The sequence below is a fragment of the Triturus cristatus genome, chromosome 3_2, assembly GCF_964204655.1.
Source record: "Triturus cristatus chromosome 3_2, aTriCri1.1, whole genome shotgun sequence".
In the NCBI taxonomy this organism is placed as follows: Eukaryota; Metazoa; Chordata; class Amphibia; order Caudata; family Salamandridae; genus Triturus; species Triturus cristatus.
In genome coordinates, this window is record NC_140584.1 from 816,981,056 (window position 1) to 816,996,214 (window position 15,159).

The following is a 15,159-nucleotide window of genomic DNA, read 5'->3' on the forward strand; positions in this document are numbered from 1 at the left end:
TTGCACCTTGTATCTAGAATTTGCTCTAGATAATGTAATGTTGGTCTACACATTATCTCAGGTTGCTCCACATAGGCCTCAAATAAGAGTGATGTGTTAAATTGCAGAAGGCAGACCCCTGGACTACGGAGAAGGAGAGGAAAAGAGACGCCGCCAAAGGGAGCCATCCGAAGATAGCCAACGCCACCAGCAGCCGACGAAGACGCATTAAAGGATATGGATGACTCCATCTGAGGTTGACACCAGGAACACGAACGACATGTCAGGAAACCAAACGCCTATTCCCAAGTAACAGGAACGTAACAATTAAAGGCGTCATGCCTACCACCCCTCATGGAAGATTCCTTCTGTGACGGGCCCTTGAACACACCATAGGAAACCAGCAGATTCCTAACTACAAAACCACGTGACCTACCAGAATACTCACTGCCCTGCGGAAGACCTTCCATTCAAACCATTCCTAGGTCCAACCCAGAAGGTCGAAACGCGTTGGCACAGTACAAACTGAGGCCATGAGTCACTATGAACAAGTAATTGGAGCACAAAAGGCACCATAAACTAAAGCATGATTAAGGTTGCTTAGACAATAATCCATCTATCCTTGCTCTGACCTCTACAGGACCGCACTTTATCACAAAAAGTGCACGAGGACACAAGGGCAATAGGTCCCAATATCTAATTCCAGTTGGACACTTGCGTATAAATTAAAATGTACAAGATATGAAACTGTATGTCAGATGTGTAGATTGTAGGAAGTTAAGCCTCAATGCACATGAAATGTTTATGTTTAAAATGTATTGTCATCTTATGTTTCATTAACTTTCTTCATTTATTTTTCTGTGTTTGTAATTTGGCATTATCTAAGTCATGTGTAAATATGTATATTACAGTTCTATCTAAATGTAAAGACAAGTGTTGAAATCTCAAAAATAGAAAAAGATACTGTTTCAAGTTAAGAATCTGGCTGACGAGTATTAATTTGACTAAACCAGGTGGGTTTTACACCCAAAGCCCGATACGGGAAACACCAGTTTCACCGAAGAGTAAACCCTAGTAAGGACTGTTCATTGGTTGAACTAGGAGAGGGAGAATTTTTTAGCTCCCAATCGCTGAAACAAACACAATCTATGGTCTGGGAGGTACCGTTCAGTAGCAACCCATGTTAAATTGCGGCATCCATGCAAACCAAGCTTTGCACTGGTGTCGCAATACCCAGTGGGTAGGAGTTTTCCACTAGTGAATATCAACAGCTCTAATCTGCTGATATTTACAGAGGGGGAAATGGCTCGGAAAATATCAGGATGTACAGATTATGGAACAGGAGGGGGATGGGAGCACACTGCCTCACCTCCCAGCACAGTTCGCCCCTTAGCACTGCAGTAAGTGCAGTTCACAGTAAATGCTTACTTGAATATTAGCTGTCGTGTTTCACCAAAGTTTGTGCAGGTTAGTGTTGTAAATCTGTAGACACGTGTTTCTGGATATTATCCTTCATCTATAGAAGTAAAAAACGAATTTCATCGGGAGTTGCTGAGAAAGCTGCCACAATTCTCTCAGGTCCCAGTACCTCTCACTGGCGCACAGACGCACTTCCAACAGCTCTTCAGCTCAATGGCTCAAGTGAGACTTTTCAAACAGAAGGGGGATGGAAGCACACTGCTCCTCCTCCCAGTACAGTTCGCCCCTTGGCATTGTGGTAAATGCAGTTCACAGTAAATTCTTACTTGAATATTGAGTTTGCTCTATATAATCTCATGTTGCTCTACACCAGCGGCAACTCCTCCGCTATAGTTGAGGAGCATCGCTCTCCCTACCAGCAGCCTAAACATGAAAAATAAAAACGATAATAAAACGTGTTTATTACCTTTTTTTTCCCTTCCCTGGCCGAATAGGGCCATCAGGGTAAGAGTGACGAAGGGGGAGTGGTGGGCACTGTTGTCAGTGCACATGTCGGTTTGGCTGGCTGTCTTTGGATAGCCAAACCAACATGCGCACTGAGCTGCACTGCTGGGTTGGGTACAGTTGGCACAGGCTCCCAGTCTCCCTGGGAGCGCATATCACGGGCACTCAGGCCAATCCTGATGCTGCTTTCATGCTACCCGCCCTGACACCGGTCCCAGGATGCTCGTTTCCGGTCCAGGGAGGACCTGGTTTGGCAGTTCGGGCTGGACTGTTCCCATAAGGCACAGGGTCAAGACTAATTTGCATATGGCTGGGTCTAAACTGGGGTGGCATGGTGGGCAAAAGAATGATGGATTTAACCCAGACCACTTGACTGGGGTGAATGTTTGATTTGCTCTGCATTCCGTCCTTTATCTGTGTGTCTTTGGCTTTCTCGCCCTAAGTGCGCCGGGTATGCCAGACGTGGGTTCCGGGCTCACTGTGCCAGTGGATTCAAGCTAGCCTGGTTGATGAGGGGTGATGTTCTGAAACCGGTCCTAGGATGCTTGTTTACGGCTCAGGGAGAACCTGGCTTGGCAGTTCGGGCTCGACTGTTCCCATGAGGCACAGGGTCAAGACTGATTTGCATATAGCTGGGTCCAAACTAGGGTGGCATGGTGAGCAAAAGAACAATGGATTTAAGGCAGATCTCTTGACTGGGGGGTGAATGTTTGATTTGCTCTACGTTCTGTCCATCATCTGTGCTGCTTTTGCCAGCAGCATTACAGCAGCATCTGGATTGGCCCCATGGAAGTCTGGGAGCCTGCAATGGAGAGGAGCAGAAGAGCGGAATGTGGTAGCGGCAGGTAAGTTATTTTTTATTTTTTTTGTATTTTGGTATGTCATCCATCGTCTGTCATTCCCCCGACCCCCCTCAACAACCACCATGCCTCACCACTCTTCCCTTACACCAGATGCTCCTGCTCTACACATACTCGGGTTGCTCCACGTAGGCCTCAAATAAGAATGACGTGTTAAATTGCAGCATCCATGCAAACCACTCTTTGCATAGGTGTCGCAATACTCAGTGGGTCGGACTTTCCCGTTGGTCAATATCAACAGCTCTAATCTGCTGATATTTACAAAGGGGCAAATGGCCAGAGTTTGGTTCAAAAAGCACCAAAAGTTGCATGTTATACCCAGTAGCGGCTGCTACATGGCAGCAGTGGTGAGGCAGGTGGGGAGGCGGGGATGGTTTTAAGAAAAAAAAAATGTACTTACCTGTGCTGCCGGTTGCCGCTTCTCGTCTGTCACTCTACGATCCAGCAGGAAGCAGACTCACCAAGCCAATCATAATGCTGCTGTCACCATGACAGTAGCGTTGTGATTGGTTTGCGCGCCATTTCGGCGCTCAGACAGGCAGTGGGAGCCTGTGCATGTACCGCACCCAGGCCGTGCATTACAGCATGATGAAGAACATGCTAAGGGAGCATGACTGTTTGGTGGGCCCAAGACGGCCGGCCAAACCGTTATGCACACTTAGAAAGTGCTCACCTCTCCTCCCCCTGCTTTTTGGCCAGCCCTGCCATGCACCTTCAGAGCCTTCTGAAAAATAAAATGATATTAAAGTGGAGTTATTAGCATTTTCTGATTCCTGTGGGGCGACGCTTCTCCGTCTCAGCGAGCCTCCGCTGCTTATACCTCATAATTGTTGCAACCGTCATAATTTTCATTATTCATCGTATCTGATATATAGCAAACCCAAGGGGATTGTTATTTATCTGTGCGCTAAATGACCCTTCAATACCGAGCCAGTCGTAATGGAGGCCACAGTCTTGACATGTTTGCTATATTCTCATGCAGATCTGTATGTTTCCATATATCTCCCATATATCTCCCAGTGCTAAATTTGTAACCTAATGAGTGCCGGCGTCCAAAGCACTGCTCACAAGACAGCAGCCAGGGCTTTTAAATGTGCCTGCGCTGAGTATCAGGGCTGCGTGGTACAGAATCCGCCTCAAGCCTCTTTCATCCACTGCCAGGCGCTCCCTGCAGGGGCGTAATGCAAGCCCCTGCGGTGCAAGGGTCCCCACCCCTTCAGGGACCCCCAAATCCATCAAGGGGGTCCCATTCTGCCCCAAGGCAATGAGATTCTGTGAGATATGGGAGACTCAAGGGCACGCACCTTAAACACAGTTTACGTCACACAGCTGGCTCCCTGCTCCCTTCTCTCACTCTGGAGGCTCCAGCTTTCTCCATTCCTTCTTCTTTACCGTTTGTATGTTTTCTCATCTGTTGATGGGGAATGTCTGATGTCTGAAATGTCTGAAAGATGATTGCGGGTGAGCCCCACCGGCTCAAATTAAGGACAGGTTATATTCCGAAACTAGTCTCAACAGGGCCAGCTGGTTCCAAATATTCCAGAATTATCCCTCCATTTACGACAAACAGCAGCACAGAGTGGCCGATGGGGAGTAAATCATTGCCTTGCCCCCAGGGCGCCTCACCCTAAGTTACAGACTTCCAGACACTCTGTAATTCCGGCTAATAGTATGTTGACCTTCAGAAATAAAGCGCGGCGGTTTACGAGAGAGGTCATTTAGTAAAGAGGAGGTGCTCAGACAGGGGGGCGCGGGGAGGGCCCCATTGTTAGTCAGTCATGATCATTACTGAGCGTCGGCTGGGAAAGAGCTAAGTACACTCCGGCCAGACCCCGCAGTCACCACACCCCGCAGTCACCACACCCCGATAACATTTGGGGACGAAGCAGGAAGTCAACTGCAAGTGAAATCCATCAGACGCGCCATAAAGAAAATTAGGGGAGGGGGAGGCCGCTAAAACAGGGGGCTGCCAGCCATCTGTAAACAGAGCCGGGCCCGAGACACGGGGCCGCGAAAGGGGGTTAATGGCTTGCGTGGGGCGATAGGAAGGCACAGACTACACGTTCTGGACTGCTTCTGTCCCAGCGATAAAGCGGCTGTCATCAAGGAAACTGACGATGGGTGGAAAAGGCATCTACTATTGGTAGTTGTAATCTGTGCGTGAGCGCAGTCTGTGGTGACGCGACTGAGTCACGGGCTAACCGACCACAGCACTGTCGCACACATTTTGTATATATAAAAACTAAAGAGCCATCAGTTGTATAAACGGGATGGGGAGGGGGCGTTCACGGAGTTAGCCTAACAAAGCACAGGGGCATGTTCCCTCTGCAGTGGTGAATACACCCAGTGAATCCCCGCAGATGCAACAGTCGCGCACCGTTAGCTCCACTTGCTCTGTGTTTTCTCCTTCGGGATCAGCACCAGGGCCCTGCAGCAGCACGCCTGGGAGGCTGAGTACTTCGGCCGCCCAGGGGTGTATGAGTGGTCTTCATGATAAGAAGCAAGCCGGGCTCTAGGATATTTTCTTTGGGAAGGCCGTAAAGAAGCATGGGAGGCTGTCATATAGTTCCATTAAAACCTATACAGGATCAGCACGTTCGGACAGCATACACTGTAGGATTGGTGTCAGACTGATTCTGAACACCCCCACCGAGTATGTTGGCCTTTCTGTATCAACTAGCTCACAGGGGCACTATAATCTCCTCTTATCGGGGAGAGAATAGTTCTTGGCAACCTTCAAACATGACAAGCCTGATCCCTCAGGACCGTGGAAATAGTGTACTACTTTTCGCTCAGTCACTCGTGCTCACTTAGAGAAATACACAGTATAAACAGGCCGTGTGTTTTCAATAAGAATTTATTGAACAGTTGTTACTCTAGTGTAAAATAAATGAGCTGCAAGAACCGGTAGACAGTAAAAGATATAAATGATTAACAGTACCATAAAAGTAAACAGATGGTAAAGTTCTACCATCTTGCAGTAATCATGAATACATACAAGTATATAAAATACATGATAAAAAGATGCGTACTCCTACGATGCCTCTCTAACTAGATGTACCCAAGTGTGCCAGCATGTGTGTAGGTGTTAAGCCAAGAATCCCTCTAGGATCAAGTCAACCTCCATTATCAGAAGTGAGAGACTGTGGGACCCCGTCCTGGTCTCGAGTTGGACACCCCGCGAGGGATGATAGACCACTGCGAGCTCGAGTATCTGCATGCAGGAACCTCAGCGTCTCTGGTCAGTGTGTCGGCCGGGAAGTCTTGGTCTCCTCTGTCTTATCTTAGCAAGATGTGATGTATATATACCCATAGGTCTCCCCAGGGGTCTTACCTAGCTGTATTACTGTGTCGGCCTAAGGATGGCGTCAGGCATGAACTTTATACATAGATATTATACAGGAGATGGTAGTCCTGCTGTGCTTCCAAGAATCCTCATGCATAAGGGAAAACCCGCGTTCTGAATGTAGTGTCCTATCTAGGTAAAAGGTCAGTTCCTGTAAACCGTTATAAGTGTAATGTAGGGAAGAATATAGGTGAAGGGTTATGAAGTTACCTGAGCCTATATCAGGGTACCTATATGGAATACAACACCCACTCCTCTTCCAAATGGACGACATAGTTAAATTCTAAACGTACTACTAGGCTGATTAGATACTGGTACGCAAATAGTTTAACCCCTTCTATGCTCATGACGGAATGGTTCCGTCATGAGCACAAGTTCTAGTGTGCTCATGACGGAACCATTCCGTCATGAGCACATTCTCAGGAAATCCCTCTGCTGCAGACAGCAGAGGGATTTCCCCCTTTTTTTGCCTGGGAAGGTGGGGAAGAGCTTCCCCAACCTCCCCAGGCCTATTTTTGTATTTCACTGTAATGACGATGGCGCGCATGGAGGGGCAGAAAGCCCACTAGCTTCAGGGATTATTTCCCCACAGTTTTACTTAGGGGGTGGCTGCCCAAAACGGGCATGCCAAAGCCCCATCCCCCACCCACCAAAATTACAGCCTTTCTGCCCCCCTGGGGGGCAGATGGGGATAGTAGCCCCCAATCTGCCCCTCCGGGGGGGCAAAAAGCCCACTAGACACTGGGGTTTTATTTTGGGCAATTGAAATTAGTGTGGGGACTGCCCAAAACGGGCAAGTCAATGCCCCCTCCCCCCCCAAAAAATACAGTCTTTCTGCCCCTAGCTGCCCGCCCCCGGGGAAGCAGCAAGCCCACTTGATACCAGGGATTTTTTTTGGGCAATTTTACTTAGGGTGGGGGCTGCCCCAAAATGGGCATGCCTATGCCCCCACACCCCCACCAAAATGATAGCTTTTCTGCCCCCCCAGGGAGGGCAAAAAGCCCACTAGACATCAGGGATTATTTTGGGCAACTGAAATTAGGGTGGGGACTGCCCAAAACGGGCATGTCAATGCCCGTACCCCCCCAAAAATTACAGTCTTTCTGCCCCCCCCCGGGGGGAGGGGGTAGATGAAGGCAGTTTCCCCCATCTGCCCCCCCTGGGAGGCAGAAAGCCCATTTGAAGCCAGGGATTTTTTTTGGGCAATTTTACTTAGGGTGGGGGCTGCCCCAAAGCGGGCATGCCAATGCCCCCACCAAAATTACAGCTTTTCTGCCACCCCTGGGGGGCAAAAAGCCCACTAGACGCCAGGGATTTATTTTAGGCAATTGAAATTAGTGGGGGGGGTTGCCCAAAACAGGCATGTCCATGCCCCCACCCCCCCCCAATTTTTTTTACAGTCTTTCTGCCCTCCTGGGGGTTCGATGGGGCAGTAGCCCCCACTCTGCCCCCCCCTGGGGGCAGAAAGCCCACTAGAAACCAGGGATTTTTTTCTTGTATTCATGTAGGGGTGGGGGCTGCCCAAAATGGGCATGACAATACCCCCACCCCTTCCTCCCCAGAGAAATTCCAGTGTTTCAGCCCCCCCGGGGGGCAGATGGGGCAGTGGCCCCTGATCTGCACCCGGGGGGGCAGAAAGCCCACTAGGCGCCAGTGATTACGCTGGCTTTTTTTATACATGGGGACGGGGGCTGCCCAGAATGGGCATACCAATGCTCCCACCCCTCAAAAAAATAGCCACAGTCCTTCTGCCCCCCTTGGAGCCATATCAGGGCAAATTCATCCACTCCCCCCGATTCCCCCTCAGGGCGGCAGAAAGGCCACAACGCACAGAGTTATTTTTGGCAATGTGCCTTCCTGTGGATTTTGGGCCCTAGCACAGCCGGCACATAGGCCGATAGGGAAACCTAGCAAACCTGTACATGTTTGAAAACTAGACACCATGGGAAATCCAGGATGGGGTGACTTGTGTGCCTCTCACCAGGTTCTGTTACCCAGAATCCCTTGCAGACCTCAAACTTTGTAAAAAAAACCCCACATTTTCCTCACAATTCTGTTGTGGGAAAGTTCTGGAATCTGCGTGGATCCACAAATTTCCTTCTACACAGCGTTCCCCCACGTCTCCCGATAAAAATGGTGCCTCACTCGCGTGGGTGGGTCAAGTATCCGCGACAGGCAAGGGCCCAAAACCTAGTGAGGCGATATCCAAATTACCTATCACAAACCATCCTAGTTTTCAAGGGGGTCCCAAGAGTTTTTGGCCCTATCACAAACGACCTTGTTTTAGCAGGGGGGATCACCTGGGTTTTGGCCCGTGCTCGGTGGCCAGCTAGGGAAACCTTCCAAACCCACACATTTCTGAAAACTAGACACCCGGGGGATTATAGGGAGGTATGGCTTGCGTGGATCCCCCAACTTTTTCTTACCCAGAATCCCCTGCAAACCTCAAATTTAGCTGAAGAAATCACTTTTTTCACACATTTTTGTGTGGGAAAGTTGTGGCATCACTGGGCTGCCACAAATTTCCACCCACCCAGCGTTCCCCTAGGTCTCCCGATAAAAATGGTGCCTCACTCGTGTGGGAGGCCCAAGTACCCGTGACATGCAAGGGCAAAATGTATTGAGGCGACATCAAAATTGCCTATCACAAAATGACCTGGTTTTGCAAGGGGAGTAACCTGAGTTTTTGGCCCCATGCTCGGCGGCCAGCCAGGGAAACCTACCAAACCCACACATTTCTGAAAACTAGACACCCGGGGGATTATAGGGAGGTATGGTTTGCGTGGATCCTCCAACGTCTTCTTACCCAGAATCCCCTGCAAACCTCAAATTTAGCTGAAAACAATCACTTTTCCCACACATGTTTGTGTGGGAAAGTTGTGGCATCACCGGGCTGACACAAATTAACTACCACCCAGCGTTCCTCTAGGTCTCCAGATAAAAAATGGTGCCTCACTCGTGTGAGAGGCCCAAGTACCCGCAACAGGCAAGGGCCCAAATCGTATTGAGGCGACATCAAAATTGCCTATCTCAAAATTACCTGGTTTTACCAAGGGGGTCACCTGGGTTTTTGGCCCAGTGCTCGGCGGCCAACTAGGGGAACCTACCAAACCCACACATTTCTGAAAATGAGACACCCGGGGGATTACAGCAAGGTATGGCTTGCATGGCTCCCCCAACTTTTTACCCAGAATCCTGTAAAACCTGAAATATAGCTTTAAAAAAATCACTTTTTCCACACATGTTTGCGTGGGAAAGTTGTGGCATCACTGGGCTGACACAAATTTCCACTCACCCAGCGTTCCCCTAGGTCTCCTGATAAAAATGGTGCCTCATTCGTGTAGGGGGCCCAAGTACCTGCGACAGGCAAGAGCCCAAAACGTATTGAGGCGACATCACAATTGCCTATCACAAAACGACCTGGTTTTGCAAGGGTGGGTCACCTGGGTTTTTGGCCCCGTGCTCGGCGGCCAGCTAGAGAAACCTACCAAACCCACCCATTTCTGAAAAGTAGACACCCGGGGGATTATAGGGAGGTATGGCTAGCGTGGATCCCCCAACTTTTTCTTACCCAGAATCCCCTGCAAACCTCAAATTTAGCTGAAAAAAAACACGTTTTCCACACATTTTTGTGTGGGAAAGTTGTGGTATCACTGGGCTGACACAATTTCCTACCATCCAGCGTTCCCCCAGGTCTCCCAATAAAAATGGTGCCTTACTCGTATGGGAGGCCCAAGTACCCGCGACAGGCAAGGGCCTTAAACGTATTGAGGCAACATCAAAATTGCCCATCACAAAATTACCTGGTTTTGCAAGGCGGAGGTCACCTGGGTTTTTGGCCCGTGCTCGGCGGCCAGCTAGGGAAACCTACCAAACCCACACATTTCTGAAAACTAGACACCCAGGGAATTATCGGGAGGTATGGCTTGCATGGATCCTCCAAAGTTTTCTTACTCAGAATCCCCTGAAAACCTCAAATTTAGCTGAAAAAAATCACCTTTTCCACACATTTTTGTGTGGGAAAGTTGTGGCATCACCGGGTTGACACAAATTTCCTACCACCCAGCGTTCCCCTAGGTCTCCTGATAAAAATAGTGCCTCACTCGTAGCAGTGAAATTGTGGCTATATTTCCTTTTTGCTGACCATTTTTAATCCGGTGTAGATGTTTAAAGTAGCTCACATCCCACAATACAGCCCTTTGACATAAAACAAAAGTAAGGAGATTATCTATACAATGGCAAAACTCGTCTAAATGGATGTGAAAGCAGAAAGATATTCTGCATAACCTCAAGGTGATAAAAAGAGGTCACAGCTTTCTTTAACTGAATGTCTCCTGATATCAGTGCAGAACCAAAGAGAGAGCTCTCCTTCCCCGGTGCCTGTAAGTATGTGCAGTTCTAGGAGAGTATTTATATAAATAGAGTCACTCTGCCATGCTTACACCAACATGCACCGCAAGGGATTGGCAGCACTATGTTGTAAAAGGCACGAAAAGATTAAATAAGGACATATGATGCAGTATGTCATCTCTGTACCAGGAATCCACTCTTTCTAAAGCACTAATGTAATATTTAGCTTCTAATGGGGCTAACCCCAGCCTTCTCTATGAAACCTGCAGCCCCCTCCCATACATGACAGGAATTACAAGTGACAGAGGTGGGCCAATCAAAATGGTGCTGCATCAATTATGCCATTGATAAAAAAAGACTTGTGTTGTCGATCTCACTTACCAACCAGATCTTCTCCAACTGGTCTATGACACTACAAGACCCAGGTAACGCCGGACGGCCTTGAAGCATTTCAATTAATATGCATCCTGCGCCCCTAAAAAGTAAGGAGGGGAGATAGCAATGTATCTTACTTTCTAGTAGATTTTGATCTGGTAACGTTAGAGAAATGTGCGCCCCCCCCCCATCTATTTAAAAAAGTACTGTACAGGCAATATGGCTTCTTGAAAACATTTGCTTATTTTGTATGTTGTGAACACATGCGTTCTTTGGGTGTTCTCTGTTTTGTGTTGCTGTTGCCTTTCCCTGCACCACCAAGTGGTTATCATGGTGTGGCAGAGATGCCATGCAAGAGCCAGGGCCACCTGTTCCCCACCCTGATTGACCAGTGGGGGAATCACAGAAACAAGTCAATCTGCTGAGATTCTCTTCAGTTGCAGCTCCCACAATGAATAAAGCAGCAGCACTTCCTCCTTTATAAACTCCACAAATGGGTATTTACAAGATATTGTAATGGCAAGGAGATGTTCTCAGGTTTGACTTGAGGTCCATTGCTGGCCCTGGGTGGGTCTCAGTAACACAGCTGTAGAGGGACTGCGGCATCGAGGGTTATTATCAGAACAATATGAAGGGCTCACAAGAATCTAAAAACTAAGGATACAATTCACGAAGAATTTCCATTGGCAGGGATTGTCACCGCACTAGAATAGGTCTGCACTTTAAGACTTTAAGTGTTGATAGGCAGGATTAAGGTGCCTTGGCAAAGCTTTGTGTGGGGTCCTGAAACTGGAGCAACAAAGAGTGGGTCAGATAAGAACAAGGGTCCTTTGGCATAAGACATTTCCATTACTACTGGAATTGTGGTTGGTTCACAGAATACGCATCCCACGGCCATGAGACCTCTTCCAATGTGATAAATAGGCATAAAGCGGAGAGCAAAGAGCTCCTGAGGTTGCCTCCCAACTCTCCAGTGACACAGTGTCTTTGGGTCATGTTTGAGAGATTAATTCTCCCAAAGAATAAACATTGCCGTCATGCTCCAAACCCACATAGGCTTGGCAATCTATATAAAGATGGGGAACTATTAGAGAAGTTTACAGCAGTTCCAATTAACACCATCTGATAAGTACAGACTATTTCAGTAACAGCACTGTGTAGATGTAGGACAAACTAAGGAATTTGCAGGTAGGAAGAAAACAACACTGGTGACAATGTTCTATAATAGGCAAATTAAAAGAATGACATCCTGGCCATACTTACATTATTTACAATCCAGCAGACCACATAGTTACACAATTAACTAGGCAAAAAGACTTGAACACTACAAAATCAGAAGAGTTATGCTCTAAAATTTGGATAAGGACAGCCAAATCGTCCAGATTTACACAACACAAAAAAACATATAAGATCCTAAAAAGGTGGTATTTCACACCTGCTAGACTCAAAGCAATCTACGGGAGCTCAGACTTGTGTGGAAAGGCTGAGGCGAATTAGGCAGTATGAAACACACGTGGTTGTTCTGTAGTCACGTGCAGGGATCCAGCAAGGACTTTTTGACAAACATAAAGGGCATTACTGGAGGTCAACTAGATCTGGAACATTTGGTGTTGTTATTGGGCGGTCCAGGCTGTGGAAGCAAAAAAGGTACCCCAAAATTTACACATCCCAAAAATTATCTCAATCAGAGTTCCCACGTTTACTGGATTGGAGATGGTGTTAAACCTCAGTTTCATGAGGCAATGTGTCCCCGCGAAAAAACTCCCCTCAAAGCATCAGAAATCAAAAATACAATTTAATACTTAAATGAGATGGATTGAATGGACTAACTCAACAACTGAGTTCTAGATCAATGAAAAGTTAGAGAATTTTATTATAGCCTTATAGCCTGCCGCAGCGGGCTATACCGGCCATTAAAGGCCCGCTCCAGCAGCCTTTAACAAGGGAGCGGAACTTTAATAGCAGTATAGCCCAGCTACGAAGGGCTATAATGCTATTAGAAAATTCTGCCGCTAGAGGGCAGAATGTTCCAACAAATAAAACAAAGGCTTCAGGGAGCAGGCAGGGATTGAAAGCCACCCAGGCTGCCTGAAGTCTTTGTTCACAGCTAAAGCTGTGAACAAAGAGACATTGGAATGTTGGAGCTCGGGGCTTATACCAGCCATTATAAGCCCGGAGCACTCCATTGTTTTCAATGGAGCTCCCAATATTCCAATCTTCTAATACAGAATTTAAAAATAATGTACCAAAGCCTTAAAGACTCTCAATGTGATTGTAGGCTTTTGAGGATATTTCATGCCATGTCTCATCAGATGCCTGTTCCAGGGAAGCCTGATCTTACCAGATATCCAGCTCTGAAGAGTAGTCGGTGGCTCCAAGAAGGACATCAGGTGGACGGTACCAGAGCGTCACCACCTCGGTGGAGTAGGTCTGGCTAGGGATGGACTTGGCACGTGCAAGACCTGCCAAAGAACCAGAACAATAATACATCATAACCAGCAACAACAAAAAAGCAAACTTGACATAGTCTTTGTTTTTGAGACATGGAATGTCCAGAAGTTGTAACAATGTAAAGTGCAAACCAGCATTCATCCGGGAGTTGAGTAGCACTAAAGAAAAAAACATTCTTCTAGGATTAGCTACGCATAATATTATTTATTGGTGATGGTTTTACCTTTATGTGTGAGTGTGTGGAAATGTCAGTACAAAACTATTGGAATTCCATTCCTTCTCCATCAGAAAAAATCACCTAGTCTCAACACATTCAAGTATGAATTACAAATATCTTGACTGATAGATAGTATCATTAAGTTATGCTCTTTTATCCTGTGAACCTGCCACAAGCTTTGCATTTCTGTATTGGTGATCCCTGCATAACCTAATATAACCTGCAAGTACTCAGAGGTTATTTCATTTTGGCTGATACTGACTGACCTATTCCTTGTATTGTTGATTACGTGTTGTTTATATCTTCTATGGTTATAATTTAGCTTTCCTGTTCATGGAAGAGCCTGTAACTGCATGGCAAGTCATTCTGACTTATTACAATAATATAGTTGCATATAAATTATTGTAAATATCTTTTTACGGTTATACCATGTGATTTTCTGCTAATGCAAGATCTTTTTTTCCATATTTTTCAATTTCAATGATATATTTTTCTGCTATTGCTTGTAACACTATATATTTCGACATAATGAAAAACGTCTTTCTGTAAAGCATCCCAATGCCCTTGTTTTTTGGTCTGTGCTATATAAATTAATGTAAATAAAAACACAAAACAATGAAATAAAATTTATAATCAATCGGTTTACTTTTTGTGTCACATAACTCAGTTCGTAAAAAAGGTTTTAAAAAACCCTAACCTGATTTCATTATAATTAGATAAGTAATCGCAAAAATAAAAGGAAATACTTTTGTAGGTCATTTTAAAACAATTAAGCCATCGTTATGAATAGATCACAATTTCTATTCTCAAAACACAAATCAGATTTTTGTTGGTAATTCCATCCAGAAGTAGGCGAACGTGTAGATGTAAAATGGCCCGGAATCCAGGGAAGCATGCAGAACTTAAACTTCCAATCCCAATGTCTATGTTATTCCTCATTCCATAAACGCCTTTAGGGGATAACTCAGCAATGCCAGAATGTGGTATTACTGATACATAAAATATTGAACATTTCTGGTCAGGCATTACTACTCGGAAATAAGGGCTAATTTTTAAACTGGGCAATGAGGTAAATTATGTTATGATTTTTGACTACTCACAAATTCAGCTACATCTTCGGAGAGATGACCGGGGCAATGGGGTGCAGCAACCTAGTGTAAACAACATCAAACTAACAAGCATTGGCATAGCCAATAGGTCTCGCCTTTGGAACCTTATAAGTTTTTAGCCATGCAACAGTTGCATAACTAAATACTTATAAGGTCCCAAAAGCGAGACCTATTGGCTATGCAAAGCGAAAGTGAAAGTAAACGCAGTAAAGCGCGGCGCGCACGCCCGCGCACATGCACTGTAGCTCTAGGCTGGCCTGGTAGCACTTTTTGGAGCCCTCTCAATAAGTCTCGCCAGACCAGCACATGCGCTGGGTCAGGCGAGACCTAAAAAGGAAGGGTTCAGTGCTAAACAACGGTATGAATGATTTTTGGGGTGATAATTAGAGGTTAAAGGCACTATTTTGATGGCTGGTCTATTTTAAAGTTTTAGCAGGTAAATGCACAATTATTTTAAGGTACACCCTATCTACAATGCAAATTATGAATAAAGTTAGAATTGAATTAACTATGAACGATCTATTTAATCATTGTGAATAATTAAGGTCA

General features: G+C 46.3%; 1 protein-coding gene across 1 annotated transcript in view; it reads right to left on the reverse strand.

Moving 5' to 3' along the window:
* CDK15 (cyclin dependent kinase 15) overlaps positions 1-15,159 on the reverse strand; it is a 521,515-nt gene that overhangs the window by 296,871 nt on the left and 209,485 nt on the right. Inside the window, exons 8-9 of the mRNA XM_085646903.1 lie at positions 13,175-13,295; positions 10,840-10,933 (exon numbers count right to left, since the gene is read on the reverse strand). Of these exons, the coding sequence (XP_085503029.1) occupies positions 10,840-10,933; positions 13,175-13,295 (215 nt within the window). The remainder of the gene's footprint in view (positions 1-10,839; positions 10,934-13,174; positions 13,296-15,159) is intronic.